Source organism: Eulemur rufifrons, chromosome 9 (assembly GCF_041146395.1).
Source record: "Eulemur rufifrons isolate Redbay chromosome 9, OSU_ERuf_1, whole genome shotgun sequence".
Taxonomy (NCBI): Eukaryota; Metazoa; Chordata; class Mammalia; order Primates; family Lemuridae; genus Eulemur; species Eulemur rufifrons.
The window spans coordinates 26556145-26574684 of NC_090991.1; the positions used below are offsets into that span (position 1 = coordinate 26556145).

General features: G+C 37.1%; 1 protein-coding gene and 1 pseudogene across 4 annotated transcripts in view; one reads left to right on the top strand and one right to left on the bottom strand.

The window, feature by feature from the left end:
- The window catches only part of TRIM37 (tripartite motif containing 37), a 136922-nt gene that overhangs the window by 65649 nt on the left and 52733 nt on the right, over positions 1-18540 (top strand). For all 4 annotated transcript variants that reach the window (XM_069481109.1, XM_069481112.1, XM_069481110.1 and 1 more), the window contains 4 exons: positions 5967-6146; positions 9819-9933; positions 10842-11057; positions 12396-12532. In XM_069481109.1, the coding sequence (XP_069337210.1) occupies positions 5967-6146; positions 9819-9933; positions 10842-11057; positions 12396-12532 (648 nt within the window). The remainder of the gene's footprint in view (positions 1-5966; positions 6147-9818; positions 9934-10841; positions 11058-12395; positions 12533-18540) is intronic.
- LOC138391419 (cyclin-dependent kinase 7 pseudogene) lies at positions 3576-4477 on the bottom strand (annotated as a pseudogene).

Consider the following 18540-nt stretch of genomic DNA (forward strand, 5'->3'; position numbering starts at 1 on the left):
TTACTCCAGCAGTATGGAGAAGGACTGGTATGTTTTAACTGCCGTTGCTTTTGCACCATTAGTGCAATATAAATAGTGAAAAGGGCAAATAACATTATTTTTATGAAGATGGTTTTGGCTGTGTGGATTCCTCAAAGAACCATAAGAACTGTCCACCACGGATATAAAACTTACACTTCAAGGACCTTTGGCATAGACTCACCTTGATGAAGAATATCCTTGCCACCACTGATGAGTCAAAGTATGAGTATTGCTGGTGGAATGGAAAACATTCTAGACTTGTGGATTTTAAGTGTGTTTTCATCATAGCTCTGTTCCAAATCTGCTGTGTGATGTGAAACATTGGACTAACGTATATTATTACAACAACTAACATTTGCGGAATATTTGTGTCAGGCGCACTATGCCTTACATATTTCATGTTCCCTTCACTACTACCTTGGGAACTAAAGGTTCTAGTATCACTCCCGTTTCATAGGTGGGAATACAATGGCTTACTTAAGTAATTCACTCAAGTTTAGCACTGGGACTGAAAAATCTGGGTTCAACAGATTTTTCTGTCCTTCGTTCTTAACCACCAAGGTCTTTTGAGTTGATCTTGGGCCAAACTTTGAGAAATTCAGCCATCATAAGATTTTGTTTAGACTGGGCGTGGTGGCTCACGCTTGTAATCCTAGCACTCTGGGAGGCTAAGGAGGGTGGATCCTTTGAGCTCAGGAGTTCGAGACCAGCCTGAGCAAGAGCGAGACCCCTGTTCCTACTAAAAATAGAAAGAAATTAGCTGGACAACTAAAAATATATAGAAAAAAATTAGCTGGGCATGGTGGCGCATGCCTGTAGTCCCAGCTACTCGGGAGCCTGAGGCAGAAGGATTGCTTGAGTTTGAGGTTGCTGTGAGCTAGGCTGATATTTGCCACGGCACTCTAGCCCGGACAGCAGAGTGAGACTCTGTCTGGAAAAAAAAAATAAATAAGATTTTGTTTATATCCTTCTTACTATTAAATCTTAGGCCTCCCTTTATCTCTTGGTTAATCTGTTTCCTGATCTGCCACTATTTCTTGGCTTGGGAAAATTCTACTTTAGGACCTGATACATAGATTTTGTGACAATTCTATTGCCTTTGGTGCTGGTTTCATTTTGATGCTGTTATTATTGACCATATACACTTCAGGAGTTTAAGTTCACATTGTCTTATTAAACAGTAATAACAGTATCATTAATGATGAAGTAATATCATTCGGGATACTATGTTTGAAAAAGATCAGAAATTTTGCATTGCTAGATGTTATCTAAATACCTTAATATGATTATTGTATTCTGATAAAAACAGATTACCTTATCTGTTAATTCATTTTTCAGTAAGCCTAGAGACGAGTACTGAATACTTTTTCATTAAATATTGAAATGTCATTCAACTTTAGAATTCAGAGTTTAACAGTGGGTTGGTTTAACTGCCAAAATATGAAATAAAAACTTAAATCATTATATCATAGTCTGGTAGGTGTTAATATCAGCTGGGTCTCTGCAGAAGTGCTTGCATAATTTCATTATGCTTAAATATCTTTATAAAGATATGTGTTTCTATACACATGTGTAGGATTTCAGGGGAAATTTGCCCATGAGTGACATCCTGCAGTTGACTCTTTTTTTTTTTTTTTTTTTTGGAGACAGAGTCTCACTCTGTTGCCCAGGCTAGAGTGAGTGCCGTGGCGTCAGCCTAGCTCACAGCAACCTCAAACTCCTGAGCTCAAGCGATCCTCCTGTCTCAGCCTCCCGAGTAGCTGGGACTACAGGCATGCGCCACTATGCCCGGCTAATTTTTTCTATATATATTTTTAGCTGTCCATATAATTTCTTTCTATTTTTAGTAGAGATGGGGTCTCGCTCTTGCTCAGGCTGGTCTCGAACTCCTGAGCGCAAACGATCCGCCCACCTCGGCCTCCCAGAGTGCTAGGATTACAGGCGTGAGCCACCGCGCCCGGCCTGCAGTTGACTCTTAACAGTATTTTGCTGGGTGACTGTTTTTTAGAGAAGGGGATTTCCTTGAGTTAAAGCTGCCATCCCCAACCCCCAGGCCTGTTAGGAACCAGGCTGCACATAAGGAGGTAAGGGACTGTTGGACCAGCCAAGCTTCATCTGTATTTACAGCTGCTCCCTGTGCTCGCATCACTCACTGCTTAAGCTCTGCCTCTTGTCCGATCAGCAGTGGGGGCATTAGAGTCTCATAGGAGCTGAACCCTCCTATAAACTGCACATGCGAGAGATCTAGGTTGTGCACTCCTTATGAGAATCTAATGCTTGATGATCTGATGTGGAGACCAGGTGGTGATGCTAGTGCTGGGGAGCAGCTGCAAATACAGATTATCATTAGCAGAGAGGTTTGACTGCAAAATAAGTGTAATGTGCTTGAATCATCCCGAGAGCTCCCCACCCCACTCCGTGGAAAAGTCTTCCATGAAACCAGTCTGTGGTGTCAAAAAGGTTGGGAACTGCTGGTTCAAAGAGTAAGTAAAACTTTCCCTAGAAAAGTTCACAGTCCTGTTAAATTTATTCAGACTTTCAATTTGTACAAGGAAAGAATTTAAGTTGTAACATTCAAATTTAAGCTTTTAGTTTTATATAAAGTTGGGGTTGAGATGCTTCGTAGGTAATTTAACTTTAATGCTATGTTTATTAAAAACAGGTCTGTCTGTCGTGATTTTAAAGAACCAATGAATAGAATAAATTAGCTGGGGTGTGGTGGCACACACCTGTAGTCCCAGCTCCTCGGGAGGCTGGGGCAGGAGGATCGCTTGAGCCTAGGAGTTGGAGGTTGCTGTAAGCTAGGCTGACACCAGGGCCTTCTAGCCTGGGCAGCACAGCAAGACTCTGTCTCGAAAAAACAAAAACAAAAACAAAACACCAATGAAGATGAAAGAATCTTTTTGTCTTAAATATTATATGCCATTCACATGATATGATGTAGAGCAGTATAAAAAAATGTCTTATAAGATTACTGATTTTCTTGAAAACTATTTTATATTAATTTCAAGCTTTTACCTGTACTTGATCCTGGACATATATGACCATTTTCATTAGTTTTTTCCCCCCAGATTTTTAGTATCCTTGATTATTTCTCTGTGAGTCTTGAGTTTTCACAATACTCATTTTTTAAATAGAGGTAAGTAGAAATTTTCTGAGTTGAAATTCATAGGACACTAACCATTTTTAAATCCACAGTTCAGTGTAATTTAGCACATTCACAATGTTGTGCAACCACATCTCTCCGTAGTTTCAAAATATTTCTATCACCCCAGAATACCCTGTACCCATTAAGTAAACATTTCCTATTTCATCCTTGCCCTATCCCTATGCAGCTACTATTCTGTTTTCTCTCTGGATTTAACTGTTCTGGATATTTTACAAAAAAGATTTTATGATTTTAGTAAAAATAACGCACAGTTTTGCATATTTTACATGTATAGAATATTTACAAATTCCTTCTACAGCATTTACTTAATGTTTATTATTTTTCCAGTATTTACCTTTTGTACTCTTTCCTTTAGTAGTAAAATATTAACCAGTGTTCTCTTTTACTAAAAAATTGGTTTGTTGGGCAATCCTCCTTGTCCCAAGGCCTCTCTGTTCTTTTCCATTTTGTTGCCATAGCTGGATGTGACTGCTCCTTTAAGGTTTCCACAGGACAATTTGGTCTTGGCAATTGATATCCAGGTGTTGGCCCTGGCCAATTACTGAAATACTTAGTTTTCAGTTCCTGTGTGACTGTAATTCTAGTACATAGATTGAATAATAAAGCCTTCTGTGAGATCAAGCAAGTTGTCTCTTGCTGCAATGAGCATGTATTGCAGTGGCATTCCAGGAAAACTCTTAAATGTCACATAATGTTGAAGACTGCACATGTCAGGCCACTGTTCCTCAGTTGGTGTGCCCAAAGTTTCAGATATTCCTGTCAGCTGATCGAGGTGTGAATCTCCTGGCAAAAAAGGAACCCTTAAAAGCAACTCTGCTAATATACATCCAACAGCCCACACGTCTATACCTACACCATACATTCTGTCTCCAAATAGTAACTCAGGGGCCTGATACCACCTGATTACAGACTGATGTGTATAAGCCTACTGGGACTCCCCAATGATTTGGCCAGGCCAAAATCTGCCAGTTTTAGAACTCCATATTCATCTAGCAACAAGTTGTTTGGTTTCAGATCCTTATGTAGGATCCTGTATTGATGTAAATATTCTAACCTTTGAAGAGTCATCAACACGTAAGCTTTCCTGTGTGATGGTGTCAACACAGGACTATCATGCTTTATTATATCCTCTAGATCAGTTTCCATAAAGTCAAAGACAAGGCTAATATTAGATTTATGTCCAAAAGCTTCAAGGAACATCTTTAGGTTCTGATCTATGTCCAAGTTCGATTTTCTTAATGGTGACAATTTATCTCTGGCCTTGTAAACTGTGGCAAACTTAAAGTCTCCAACAGCGATTTCCAGCGCCACTGGGCTCTGGCGCTTTAGTAGCCCTGCCCAATTTCCGGAATGGATGTGGATGTTGCTTAGTGGGATCCGGCCCCTTTTTGTTTCTTTCATTTGGCATAGTGTTTTCAAGGTTACCCCATGTTGAAGCATGTATCAGAACTTCATTCCTTTATATGGCTGAATAATACACCATTGTATGTATATATCACAGTTTGTTTATTCATCTGTTGATGAACGTTTGTGTTTCAACCTTTTGGCTGTCGTGAATACTGCTATGAATATTCACATCCAAGTTTCTATGTGGGCATATATTTTTATTTCTTTTGAATATATATACCTAGTTGTGGAGTTGCTGAGTTATATGGTAATTCTGTGTTTAACTTTTTGAGGACCTGCTGAACTTTCTCACAGTAGCTGCATCATTTTATATTTCCACCAGCGATGTAGGAAGATTTGTATTCCCCTACATCCTTGATATCAGTAGTTATTTTCTGTTTTTAATTACAGTTATCCTAGGGGGTATAAAGTGGTATTTTATTATGGTTTTGATTTGCATCTCCTTAATGACCAGTGAAGTTAAACATCTTTTCATGTACTTCTCGGCTGTTGGTGTATCTTCTTTGGAGAAATGTCAATTTATGTCCATTGTCCATTTTTTAATTGAGTATTTTGTCTCTTTATTTTTGACTTATAAGAATTCCTAGATACTAAAGCGTTATAAGAGATACGGTTTGCAAATAGTTTCTCCCATTTGGTAGGTTGTCTTTTCATTTTTTTGATAATGTCCTTTAATGCATGGAAGTTTATACACTTTATCTTTTTGTAGACCTGAGAATTCTATACAGTAGGATATGGAGATCAGAATATATTGGCTTTCTCAATATTTTTTTTATTTATTTCAGAATATTAAGGGAGTACAAACATTTTGGTTGCATAAGCTGCCTTTGTACCTTTTGAGTCAAAGTGTGCCCATCCCCCAGATAGTGTGTATTGTACCTGTTAGGTGTGAATTTACCCATCTCCTCCTCTAACCTCCCCATATTTTCTATTAAAAAATTGTATAGCCTTGAATTTCTGAGTATACAATAAGTTGCTTTATAAATTGTTTTAAAATTTATATTTTAAAATTGCATGATGATAAACCTCAGAGTAATAGAAATGACAGAACATTCATATCTGAGGAAATGTAAATAATGTATAGAAAAAGTCTTGCATTTGTAAAACAAAAATAACTTTGAAGTATTTGTTTATATAAGATTTATTTTTTGAGATGTTTTATGCTTGATATATCGGTAAACATTTTTATGAGGAAAAAAGGACCTAGTGCCAGTTATGTTTTCGGTACCCATTCAAAATACTGCTGTTTTTATAAATGATACAATCCTTTCTAAAGGAAATGTAACTGTATATCAATGATGTTTAAATGAGTCTGTCTTTTATTCTTCCTTTACTAACAAAATAGTAATGGTCTGGTTTTCAATTTTAGATATGAATATCGTGTAGAGATGGTTCACCAGTCCTGCAATGATCCTACCAAAAATATCATTCGAGAATTTGCATCTGACTTTGAAGTTGGAGAATGCTGGGGCTATAATAGGTTTTTCCGTTTGGACTTACTTGCAAATGAAGGATACTTGAATCGGCAAAATGATACAGTGATTTTAAGGTAAGAGAGAAGCATTTGATACTGTGGTTTTTTTATTGTGGAAGAATAATATCAGAACTTTATTTCTGAACTTCAAGTCAGTGACAGTTAAAAGGAAAAAACAGACAATAAAAAATGTTTATTTCAAAGTCCATCCATTTAACAAAGATGAATATTGAAATTCATACTAACTATAATCTTAACATTTACTTGTTTCATTTCAGGAGTCCTTTGTAATCAGTGTATAATAAAAGTCAATAATTTGACATCTAGTTAGTAATTTCGTTAAAAAGGAAACTACTAAACTGGGTACGGGCTTGTAGTCCCAGCTACTCGGGAGGTTGAGGTGGGAGGATCTCTTGAGCCCAGGAATTAAAGACCATCCTAGGCAACATAGTGAAACCCTGTCTCAAAGGAAAAAAAAGGAAACTGCTGTTTCCAAGAAATGTAGTAATATTCCATTTATCTATTAAACTTTTAGCAACCTAACCATTTGGAAATCTGAGGATAGTGAGGGATCAAGTGCTTCTTTTCTTTTGACTTGACAGTTTATATACTATTTGGGTGACTGGTTTTACACACTTAATTTTATAAAATGACTTTCAGTTCTTTCAGTATAACAGCAAATTAAAAGTAAGGGAATAGAAACGAAGATAGTTGAAAACCAACAGTTTTTGTCGTTGGTATGTTATTTGCAAGAAAGCAGAGAATATGAACACTATAAAACAACAGTGATATTTAATGCTGAGGTATCCTTTGCAGGTTAGAAGTTTTTGGGCATCCTTATGTTATAATTTGATGATCAAAATGGGAACCTGAGTATTTAAAAAAAGATGTTCAAATATGTTCTGAACTGAGAAGTTTCAGAGTACTTAACAATTTAAAAAGTTTCCATCAAAACAATTTTAAAAGTTTTTTTCCTTGGGAGTGATCTGTAGCAGTCCCAACCTTTTTGGCATCAGGGATTGATTTCATGGAAGGCAATTTTTCTACAGATGTGGGGAAGGCTTCTCAGGGAGCCGCTGTAAATACAGATGAAGTTTCTGCTCCCTCACCTGCCGCTTACCTCCTGCTGTGTGGCCTGAGTCCTAAGTTTCATGGAAGAAAACTTTTCCGCTGACGACAGAGGTGGGGGATGGGAGCAGGAGGCGGAGCTCAGGCAGTGATGCTTGGCCTAGTTCCTAACAGGCCACTGACATCCTGGGCCGCCTCCTGGGGAGCTTGGGGACTGCAAATATACTCCTAAATGTCACTTTTTTGAGGTCATTGTTCTTGAACATGCTAGATAAATGAGTTGCTATCATATCAATGTTTACTATTAGGTACATTTTTCATGGCTTTTCTGGGAGTGTAAAGAAGTGAAAAAAGGGATATGATCTTCAAAGTTGGGAAATACATTCATATTTTTGTCATTTTTTTTAGAGGGATTATTTTAGTTCTATTTTATAACTTTTCAGGCTTTTGTTTTGGTTTTTAATTATTCACCAAGAGAAATAATTGGTTCCTATTTCATGCTTCATCTATAGAGAGGATTGCAAAGTTACTCAAACATCAATTTTACCAACCTACAAGAGAGCCATTTTTTATATCCTTAGTCTTTTCCTCATTGGAATCATAGTAATGTTAAATCTTTCTGCTGGCTGTGTCAGAGAATTTTCTTTTTTCAATGCTCTTTAACCTGGCCTGTAGTTTTTTAATTAGGCCATCCCTGTTTATAACAAAACCTTTATTTATAGACTTGTATATTAGTTCAGGAACATATTCCTGTTGTGATTTAATTATTTATTCAGCAGCATTTCTTGAGTCTGTACCCTGTGCCTGACACTGGGCTGATAATAAAAAAAGAGTAGACATGCTTTTGTCCTGAAGGAACTCATGATGAAATGGGCAGATAAAAACAGAATTTACTCTATAAAATAATGTTGTAATAGTGGGATAAATAAATTGCTGTGGGGTTCATGGAGGAGCCTTCTAATTATCCTATTACTCATAATATTTATTTAATGAGAGATTGTTCAAAATTTAAACTTCATTTAGTTCAAGATTCCAGGGGAATTTTATGTGTACTAATTAGAAAGTTATTTAAGGCTTTTCTGTAACTTTATATAAATAAATATATTTATTTTACTCTTTTCATTGAAAGAGAAAATTAAATTTTACCTGCTTCTTGCTTTTGTTTTAATGGCACAAATATTAAAAATAATGTGCAGGGTTGACCCACAGTTTCATTAGTCATTCAAAGAAAATAACTCATTTGAAGGTCTTACTCTAATATCTTTCTAATGATTACTGTCCTAGGTAGTTATCCACTTAGATGATGATTCAGTGAATCATCTCTACCCTCGCATGAATGAGTATCCTTGACTAAAATTAGATATCTGCTGCAGATAACTATTAGATGGTTAGTCGTTTCTTACACTAGGTGCAAAGTCCTAGAAAAAACTAAATGGTAGCTAACATAAGAGTGGTAAGGAATGGTAGGGTGGAAGGGCTGGAAGGGGTAAGAGATGTAGACTTCCAAATTAGTCTCACCTCTGGTTCTCGTTTTCCACAAAAACACCTTTATACATGCACTGCAAATGTTTTCACTATTAATGTAATCATGTTAGGCTCTGTAACAAAGGTAGAGGTTTGTTTGCTTTAATAGGTATTAGTTTTTTAAAAATACAAATAACAGCTGGGCATGGTGGTCCATGCCTGTAATCCTAGCACTTTGGGAGGCCAAGGCAGGAGGATTGCTTGAGGCCAGGAGTTCGAAACCAGCCTGAGCAACATAGCAAGACCCTGTCTCTACAAAAAATAGAAAAATTAGCCAGATATGGTGGCAGCTACTTGGCAGGCTATGCAAGAAGGATCACTTGAGTTCAGGAGCTTGAGGTTGCAATAAGCTATGACGACTCTAGCCCAGGCAAAAGAGCCAGACCCTGTCTCCAAAAAAGGGCAGTAACTTTGGATAGATCAAGATCCTATCATTTATCCATTAATATCATTTAATATAAAAACAGTACCCTTTCATCCCTAATTCTAGCTGAGACACACCATATCGTATTAATAATATAGGGAGGGATTTTTTTTGTTGTTGTTTGTTTTGAGACAGAGTCTTGCTCTGTTGACTGGGCTAAAGTGCCACGGTGTCAGCGTAGCTCACAGCAACTTCAAACTCCTGGGCTTAAGCGATCCTCCTGCCTCAGCCTCCCGAGTAGCTCGGACCACAGGCAAGCACCACCACACCCGGCTAATTTTTTCTATTTTTAGTAGAGATGGGGTCTTGCTCTTGCTCAGGTTAATCTCCAACTCCTGACCTCAAGTGATCCTCCCTCCTCAGCCTCCCGGAGTGCTAGCATTATAGGCATATGAGCTACTGCGCCCGGCCAAGGGTGTTTTGATTTTAAGCTGCTGTCTGAAGGGATTGAGGATATAATTTATTTAGAGCATATAAGTAACTCTTTCGGAGACATTAGAAAAGTACAGATTGAGTTGGACAGCTGACTTTTCAGAACCTTATGACCTTATGTCATAATTTGCAGACTACATATATAAATAGTGAATACCAGGAGCTTTGAGTTCATTTGAATTTTGGCCTTATATAACATAATCAAATTAACCACAATTGCAGAATTTATAATTGTAGATTCAAGGCTAGGTTATGTTTTACTGTTTGGATTATTTTTTATGTGGAGCTATTCTTTTAAGGTTTCAGGTACGTTCACCAACCTTCTTTCAAAAATGTCGGGACCAGCATTGGTATATTTCTCAGTTGGAAGCTGCACAGACTAGTTATATCCAACAAATAAACAACCTTAAAGAGGTAAGGAAGTAACATCTATTTCTGGTTTAGTGTTTTGTGCTTTCCTTTTGGCTTGTTACATTTGTAATTAGATTTTGGATATTTATTGTTTGTAATTTTGTTAAAAAAAATCCAGTTATGCTATTCCCCTTGAGCCTTTAGTTCTGCACTGTCCAATTCAGTAGCCACTAACCATATATGGCTATGTAAATTGAACATAATTAAAAATTTATTAATAGTTCCTTGGTTGCCGTAGCCTCATTTCAAGTGCTTGTATTAGGCATTGCAGATAAAGGACATTTCCATCATTGCATGAAGTTGTATTGCACAATATTGCTCTAGTTTTAGGTAAACTCTTTGTGTTTCTCTCAATTACTTAGGTATTTCTCTTCCACAGGCTATCTTTAGAGGACTCTAAACTATAGAATAATTGAAAGTTGCCCCATCTTGAACTCGCACTGTTGTTGAATGAGCACTGGGGAAGATCAGTTAATGAATTTTTATTTTACAATAATAAACTAAATTATGTAAGGAATGTTTCTTTTCCCCTAATGAAACTTGGGATGTGGAGGTTTGGAGTGCTGAGAGTGGTCAATAGATAAGGGAGGAAAATATGAATATATAAACAAGTACATACTTTCAGAGATTTTCATACTAAGTGTAGTTTTTAAAACTGTGTATATTCACTATACAGTTTGCTAATTATCAGTGTAGCTTGGGCTGGATATGAAAGAAGGAGGATAAGAATAAATAGGATAATTTATCTTTGTCACAGATTTTTTCATAGTCAAAAGGCAGGAGGGATTGAGAGAAATGGTTTTAGGAACATCTGGATTTAATTTTTTTTTTTTTTTTTTTACTTGTACCATTTTTTACTGTGCCAGTGAGGCACTGCTTATGACCTTTTATTTGTGTTCTTGTTTTAAAAGAGACTTACTATTGAGCTGTCTCGAACTCAAAAATCAAGAGATTTGTCACCACCAGATAATCATCATAGCCCCCAAAATGATGATGCTTCGGATACACGAGCTAAGAAGTCTGCATGTTCTGACATGCTTCTTGAGAGTGGTCCTGCTACAGCTTCTGTAAGGGAGGCCAAAGAGGATGAAGAAGATGAGGAGAAGATTCAGAATGAAGATTATCATGTAATAATTAGGCCAGTTTTAGATTTTTTGTGTGTTTGATAAGACAAACTATAGGATCATGGCTTTTAACATATAATGTATTGATTGATACAGTGGGCTGAAAATCTTGTTCATTGATTTTCATTATTGTCTGTATGCCCTTATGTATAAGTCAGCAGTTGTTGAATCAAAGCATTTTAAGGTTCTAAAAATTAGTTTATTGCAGAAAACTATTCATTTTATAAAACAGACTGTGGTGGACATTCTAGAAACCAAACTGTATAAATTGTGGATTTTAAAAATATGTTTGTTTCCATTCACTGAAACTAGTAGGTATATTATCATTGCCTATATAGGTAGAATGATTTAGGATTTGGGAGACTGCCAGGTTTTGTTCCAGCTAAATGACAACCAGAATAAGAATTCAAGAATTGGTTGCTATTTTTAAGTAAAATGGGAGGAGAGTTGCAGAGATAATGAAGGGTTTTTTTTAGTAGTTTCTATTTTTAAAGATGAGAGGCTAGACATTGTGGCTCATGCCTGTAATCCTAGCACTGTGGGAGGCTAAGGTGGGAGGATCGCTTGAGGCCAGGAGTTCAGGACGGGCCTGAGCAAAATAGCAGGACCCCATCTTTACAAAAAATTAACTGGACATGGTGTAATGCAGCTGCAGTCCTAGCTACTCCATAGGTTGAGGCAGGAGGATCACTTCAACCAAGGAGTTTGAGGTTCAGTGAGTTATGATGACACCACAGCACTCTAGCCCAAGTGGCAAAGTGAGACCCTGTGTGGAAAAAAAAAAAAAGAGGAGTGACTTCAGTTTTATGTTAAAATGAAGGAGCCAGTGGGGAGAGAGATTGAGGATAAAGTTAAATGCATTGATGACTAAGGAGATAATAGTGGCTGGCATGGAGCACTCAGGTGTAGCAGTTAACTGAGTAAAAGGAAGGGTGGAGTTTATGGATAAGGCAGCTGAAAGCTGGGGAACTTTATGCTTATTAGCTTGTATTTTTTCTGTGCAGATAGATGATAGTGTTACTTAATGACCTTCAGGATGATAAAGATTAGGCAGAACTTGTTACTCTGTGAGAAATCTTACTGGAAGCTGACATGGAACATATGAAGTGTTTCCAGTAACATTGAGGGCCCAGTTGAAGTTGGCAACCATAAATTAGTAGTAGTACCAGTCAGTGTGGTTGTGTGAATTTCTCTACAGGGCTCAGCTGCCTAAGCACAGGAGCAGAGAATAGAAATCTGGTAACTTTTTTCTTTGGTGCTTGGTTCATGGGCTGGGTAGAGGCTGTTCAACTGAGTGGAAATATTTGGAATAGAAATCTTGTTTTCTTTGCCTCAATGTAGCATGAACTGTCAGATGGCGATCTGGATCTAGATCTTGTTGGTGAAGATGAAGTAAATCACCTTGATGGCAGCAGTTCCTCTGCTAGTTCCACAGCAACAAGTAACACAGAGGAAAATGACATCGATGAAGAAACTATGTGAGTATCCCACGTTAACTACCACTATAAATACCACTGTTTAAGTGGTAATTATTAGAATCATATTAACTAACTCAGGCTTAAAAGTGGGGATATTCAGCCATTTTCTGAAAGAATCAATAGCCAGTTTTCTCCCTCTCTCCTCTGAGTTTTAAGCCCAGAATTTTTGTTTTAATTTTTAATTTTTTTTTTTTTTTTTTGAGACAATCCCTCGTTCTATTTCCCAGGCTCAGGTGATCTTCCTGCCTCAGCCTCCTGAGGAGCTGGGACTACCAGGTGTGCATCACCACGCCTGGCTGATTTTTGTATTTTTTTGTAGAGACAGGGTCTTGCCATGTTGCCCAGGCTCATCTTGAACTCCTGGCCTCAAGTGATCTTCCCACCTCAGCCTCCCAAAGTGCTGACATATTACAGGCATGAGCTATCGGGTCTGGCCTGTTTTAACTCTTAACTTTTAATTTTGGAATTATTTTATACTTAAGAAAAGTTGCGAAAATATTACTTAGAATTTCCATATACCCTTCACACAGATTCCTTCCCCAAATGTTAATATTTTGCTTTATGTTTCTTTTCTCTGTATATAATTTTTTTCTGAGACACTTGAGATTAAGTGAATACACTTCTCATAGTGTACTTTCTATAAACAAGGATATTTTTTACATAACTATGGTACGGTTATCAAAATTAGGAAATTAACATTGGTGTAATAGTATATTAAAAATTTTAGCCGGGCGCGGTGGCTCACGCCTGTAATCCTAGCACTCTGGGAGGCCGAGGCGGGTGGATCGCTCAAGGTCAGGAGTTCGAGACCAGCCTGAGCAAGAGCGAGACCCCGTCTCTACTAAAAATAGAAAGAAATTATATGGACAACTAAAAACATATATAGAAAAAATTAGCCGGGCATAGTGGCGCATGCCTGTAGTCCCAGCTACTCGGGAGGCTGAGGCAGTAGGATTGCTTAAGCCCAGGAGTCTGAGGTTGCGAGGTTGCTGTGAGCTAGGCTGACGCCACGGCACTCACTCTAGCCTGGGCAACAAAGTGAGACTCTGTCTCAAAAAAAAAAAAAAAAAAAATTTTGCCAGTAATGTTCTTTGTCTGCTTCAGGATCTATTCCAGGATCACATGTTGTGTTAGGTCTTAAATCTCTTCAGTCTGCTTCAATCTGAATTTTTTAAAAAATTTGTTTTTCATGACTACCGGTTTTGAAAAATACAGAATTGTTATTTTATAGAAAGCCCCTCAATTTAGATTAATCTGAAGTTTCCTCATGATTAGACTGAGTTTATGCATTTGTGGCAGGAATACTACAGAATTGATGATGTGTCCTTTTTAGTGCATCCTAGTGGAGTGGGGGGAGCACATGATGTCAGTGTATCCCATTACTGGTGGTTAATTTTGATCACTTGGTTGACTTAGCATCTGCCAGGTTTCTCTAAAATTACTACTTTCCCTTTGTAATTAATAAATATTTTTGGGGGACATACTGTGAGACTGTAAATACACTATTTCTCATCCTGCTTTTGCTTACTAATTTTAACATCTGTTAATGATTCTTGCTTGAAAACGATTACTATGTTTATTGGCAAATGATAATTTTCTAATTCCATTCTTTCTACATTCATTGGTTGGAATTTAAGGAAGAGCTTTCCCATCCCATTAATTGATTAATTGATTAGTATAGACTTGTGGATTTTCATATAATTAAATGGTTTCATCCTTTACTGCTATTATTTATTTTATTGCACAAATAAGCTCACATTTGTCCAGTGGGAACTTGTTATAGCTAACTCCTGTGTTCTTTTGCAATGTCCCCATCATTTTTAAAGCACTTTTTTACTTTCTAGTACTACTGGACATTTGAAGTTCATCTTGTACTTTCTTTGTCCCAGTGCAGGCATCAGCTATTTCACAAAAGAGTAAGGTGAGAATTTTAACACCCTGTTTGACTCCCCTTCATTCTCACAAATAAGTTCCTCAAAATAGAACATTTTTACTTAATATTCCTCCTTTAGCATATATAGCAAATTGTCTAAAATGGGTTAGCTAGTTAAAATGTGAAGCCAAGGTACCTAAATCTCTGAAACAGAAGTCATTGTTATAGTGAGATTTTTAGAGATGTAAAATAGAACTGGTTCATTTGAATCAAGATGGAAAATTTACGGTTGATTCCTTTAGATAGTGATTCTCTAAAGTGAAATCCGACTTGCTGATGACTTAAACATGTAGTTCTGTCTGAATTAATTTCTTTGTTATATCTTTTCACTTTATTCCAAAATTGTTCTAAAGGCAAGTTGGATTTTATGTAAAACTTCCATTACAACCTTTCATTAGATTGACTTTTTAGTCCTTTTTCTAATAGAAAGTTTATGTTCTGTCTATGTACATACATCTGCAGTAATATTTCAGTTCAAACTATTTTGTATAATTCATAGAAATAACAGCACAATTAATCTTTCATTATTTTGGGCACATGGGAAATCATAAAATATTAAATCTTAGAGATTAAGGTTAATTTCTTCATTTTAGAGATGAGGACATAGGTATACAGTTTGGATAATGATCATTATAAGTAGCTTTTTAAACTAGAACACAGTCACTTAACAGACTTTTCTTTCCTTCTCTCTCCTTTTTCTCTACCTTCTCCCTCATTGGTCTTTCTATGATAGTACTGTATGTATTCTTCCTGCTGTTTATTTTTTTCCTTTTATTTTGAGATACTTGTAGATTCACATGCAGTTGTAAGAAATAATGCAGAGATCCCAACACTCTTTACACAGTTTTTCCCATTGGTAACATCTTGTCAAACAGTAGCACAACGTCACAATCAGAATATTGATATTGATATAGTCAAGATATAGAACATTTCTATCACCATAAGAATCCCTCATGTTGCCCTTTTATAGCCACACCCACTTTCCTCCCACCTGAGCCCTCTTCTTAACCCCTAGCAACCACTCATCTGTTCCCCGTTTCTATAATTTTGTCATTTAAAGAATTAAAGTTACATAAATTGAATCATACGGTAAGTATCCTGAAGGGCTTGGCTTTTTTTCACTCAGCATAGTTCTCTGGAGATACATCTAGGTAATAACTAATAATCTAGGAATTAATGGTTTTTGTTTTTTTTTTATTGCTGAGTAGTATTCTATCTTGTGGATGTACTACAGTTTATTAAACCATTCATCTATTGAAGGACATCTGGATTGTTTCCAGTTTTGTACAGGTTATGTGTCAACATAAGTCTTCATTTCTCTCTGATAAATGTAAATGCTGGATTGTATGGTAATTACACGTTTAGGTTTTGAAGAAATTACCAATTTTCCAGAATGGCTATAATGTTTTACATTCCTACAAGCAGTATATGAGTGATCCAGTTTCTCTAAATCCTGACCAGCATTTAATGGTGTTAGTAGTTTTTATTTTAGCTATTCTGATAGGTTTCTAGTGATATTTCATTGTGGTTTTAATTTGCATTCCCCTAACTCCTGGGCTCAAGCAATCCTCCGTCCCCTAAGTAGCTGAGAGTACAGGTGCCCACCACCACACCGGGCTAATTTTTTCTATTTTTGGTAGAGACGGGTCTTGCTCTTGCTTAGGCTGGTTTCAAACTCCTGACCTTAAGCAATCCTCCTGCCTCAGCCTCCCAGAGTACTAGGATTACAGGCTTGAGCCACCGTGCGCAGCCCCTGAACATAGTTTCATCTGTTTAATTTACCATATGTATATCCTTGTTGGTGAAATTTTTCTTCATGTTTTTCTAATTGGATTGTTTTTGTTTATTCAGGTTTTTTAATGGTAAAAATTCATAACATGAAGTTTATCATTTTAACCATTTTTAAGTGAAGTGGCATCAAGTACATTCACATTTTTGTGCAACCATCACCATCATCTATCTCCAGAACTTTTTTTAATCTTCTCAGACTGAAACTCCGTAACCGTTAAACAGTAACTCCCTCTCAACCTATGGCAACTACTGTTCAGTTTTGAGAATTCTTTATACAGTCTAGATGTTAGTCCTTTGTCAGATATCTGCTTTGCAAATACTTTCTCCCACTTGGTATCTTTTCTTTTCATCTCCTTAACAGGGTCTTTTACCAAGTGAAAGTTTTTAATCTTTCGACAATGTTTTGTAGTTTTCAGAATATGTATTTGGTACTTCTTTTGTTAAGTTTATTCCTGAATAATTTGTTTTTTCATGCTATTGTAAATGGAATTGATTTTTTAATTTTTTTTTTTCCCCCAAGAGAGAGGGTCTCACTCTGTGACCTGGGCTGGAGTACAGTGGCATGATCATCACTCACTGCAGCCTTTAACTCCTGAGCTTAAGCCATCCTCCTGTGAGCAGCTGAGACTATGGGTGCACCTTACCATGCCCAGCTAATTTAAAAAAAAATGTATTTTATTTATTTATTTTGAGGCAGAGTCTCGCTGTCTTCATCCTGGGTAAAGTGTAGTGGTACCATCATAGCTCACAGCAACCTCAAACTCCTGGGCTCAAGCCATCTTCCTGCCTCAGCCTCCCAAGTAGCCAGGACTACAGGTACAGGCAGGTACCACATGACCTGGCTAATTTTTTCTATCTTTTTTTTTTTTTTTTTTAAGTAGAGATGGGGTCTCACTCTTGCTCAGGCTGGTCTCAAACTCCTGACCTCAAGCAGTCCTCCTCCCACCTTGGCCTCCCAGAGTGCTAGGATTACAGGCATGAGCCACCACACCCTGCCAAAAAATTTGTTTTAGAGATAGGATCTCAATATATTGCCTGGGCTGGTCCTGAACTCTTGCCCTTAAGCAGTCCTTAGTCTCCCTAGTAGCTGGGATTACAGATGCAAGCCACTATGCCTAGCTAATTTCATTTTTGCATTGTTCTTTATAAGTATGTAGAAATACAATTGGTTTTTGTCTATTAATTTTGTATCCTGCAACCTTGCTGAACTCATTTATTCTAATCGCTTTTTAGTGGATTCTTTAGAATTTTTCTATATACAGTCATTTTATCTGTGAATAGACTTGGATTTACTTTTCCAATCTTGGATACCTTTTTCTTTTTCTTGCCTAATTTTTCCGGCCAGAATATCCAGAAAGTTGTTGAATTAGTGTGAGTGGACATCCTTGTCTTATTCCTGATCTTAGGAGGAAGGCATCATGTCTTTCCCCATCAAGTATGATGTTAACTGTGAGTTTTTTGTAGACACCCTTTATCAGGTTTAGGAAGTTCCCTTCTGTTCCTACTTTGTTGAGTATTTTTATCATGAAAGTGTGTTGGATTTTGTCAAAAACTCTGGAGTTTTTGGTTTTTACTCTGTTGACATATATGGTATATTGCATTAGTTGATTTTTGGATTTTAAACCAACCTTGCATTCCTAGGATAGAGCCCACTTGGTCATGGTGTATGGTTGTTTTTACATGTTGCTGGATCCTGTTTGCTAATATAGTCATCCCTTAGTATCTGTGGGGGATACTAGGACCTCCCTTGGATACCAAAATCTGAGGATGCTCAAGTCCCTTATATAAAATGGTGTAATGTTTGCATATAAACAATCAACATCCTCCCATATACTTTAAATCATCTCTGGATTACTTATAGTACCTACTACAATGTAAATGCTGTGTAAGTTGTTTTATTGTATTGTTTAGGGAATAATGATAAGGGGAAAAAGTCTGTGCATGTTCAATACAGACTTTATTTATTTTCATGCTCTAGTCACTCATGCCTGTATAGTGGCCTGAGCATAGATCACTCTTACCTTGAATTCCTAGGCTTAAGTGTTCCTCCCAGCTCAGCCTCCCGAGTAGCTGAGACTACAGGCACATGTCACCACACTCAGCTAATCTTTTTTTTTTTTTTTTTTTTTAATAGAGATGAGGTCTTGCTGTATTGCCCAGGCTGGTCTCAAACTCCTGGCCTCAAGCGATCCTTCCACCTTGGATTCCCAAACCTTTGGGATTCCAGGTTTGAGCCACCACTCCCAGCCAGCAATTTTTTTTTCTTAATATTTTTCATCCTTGA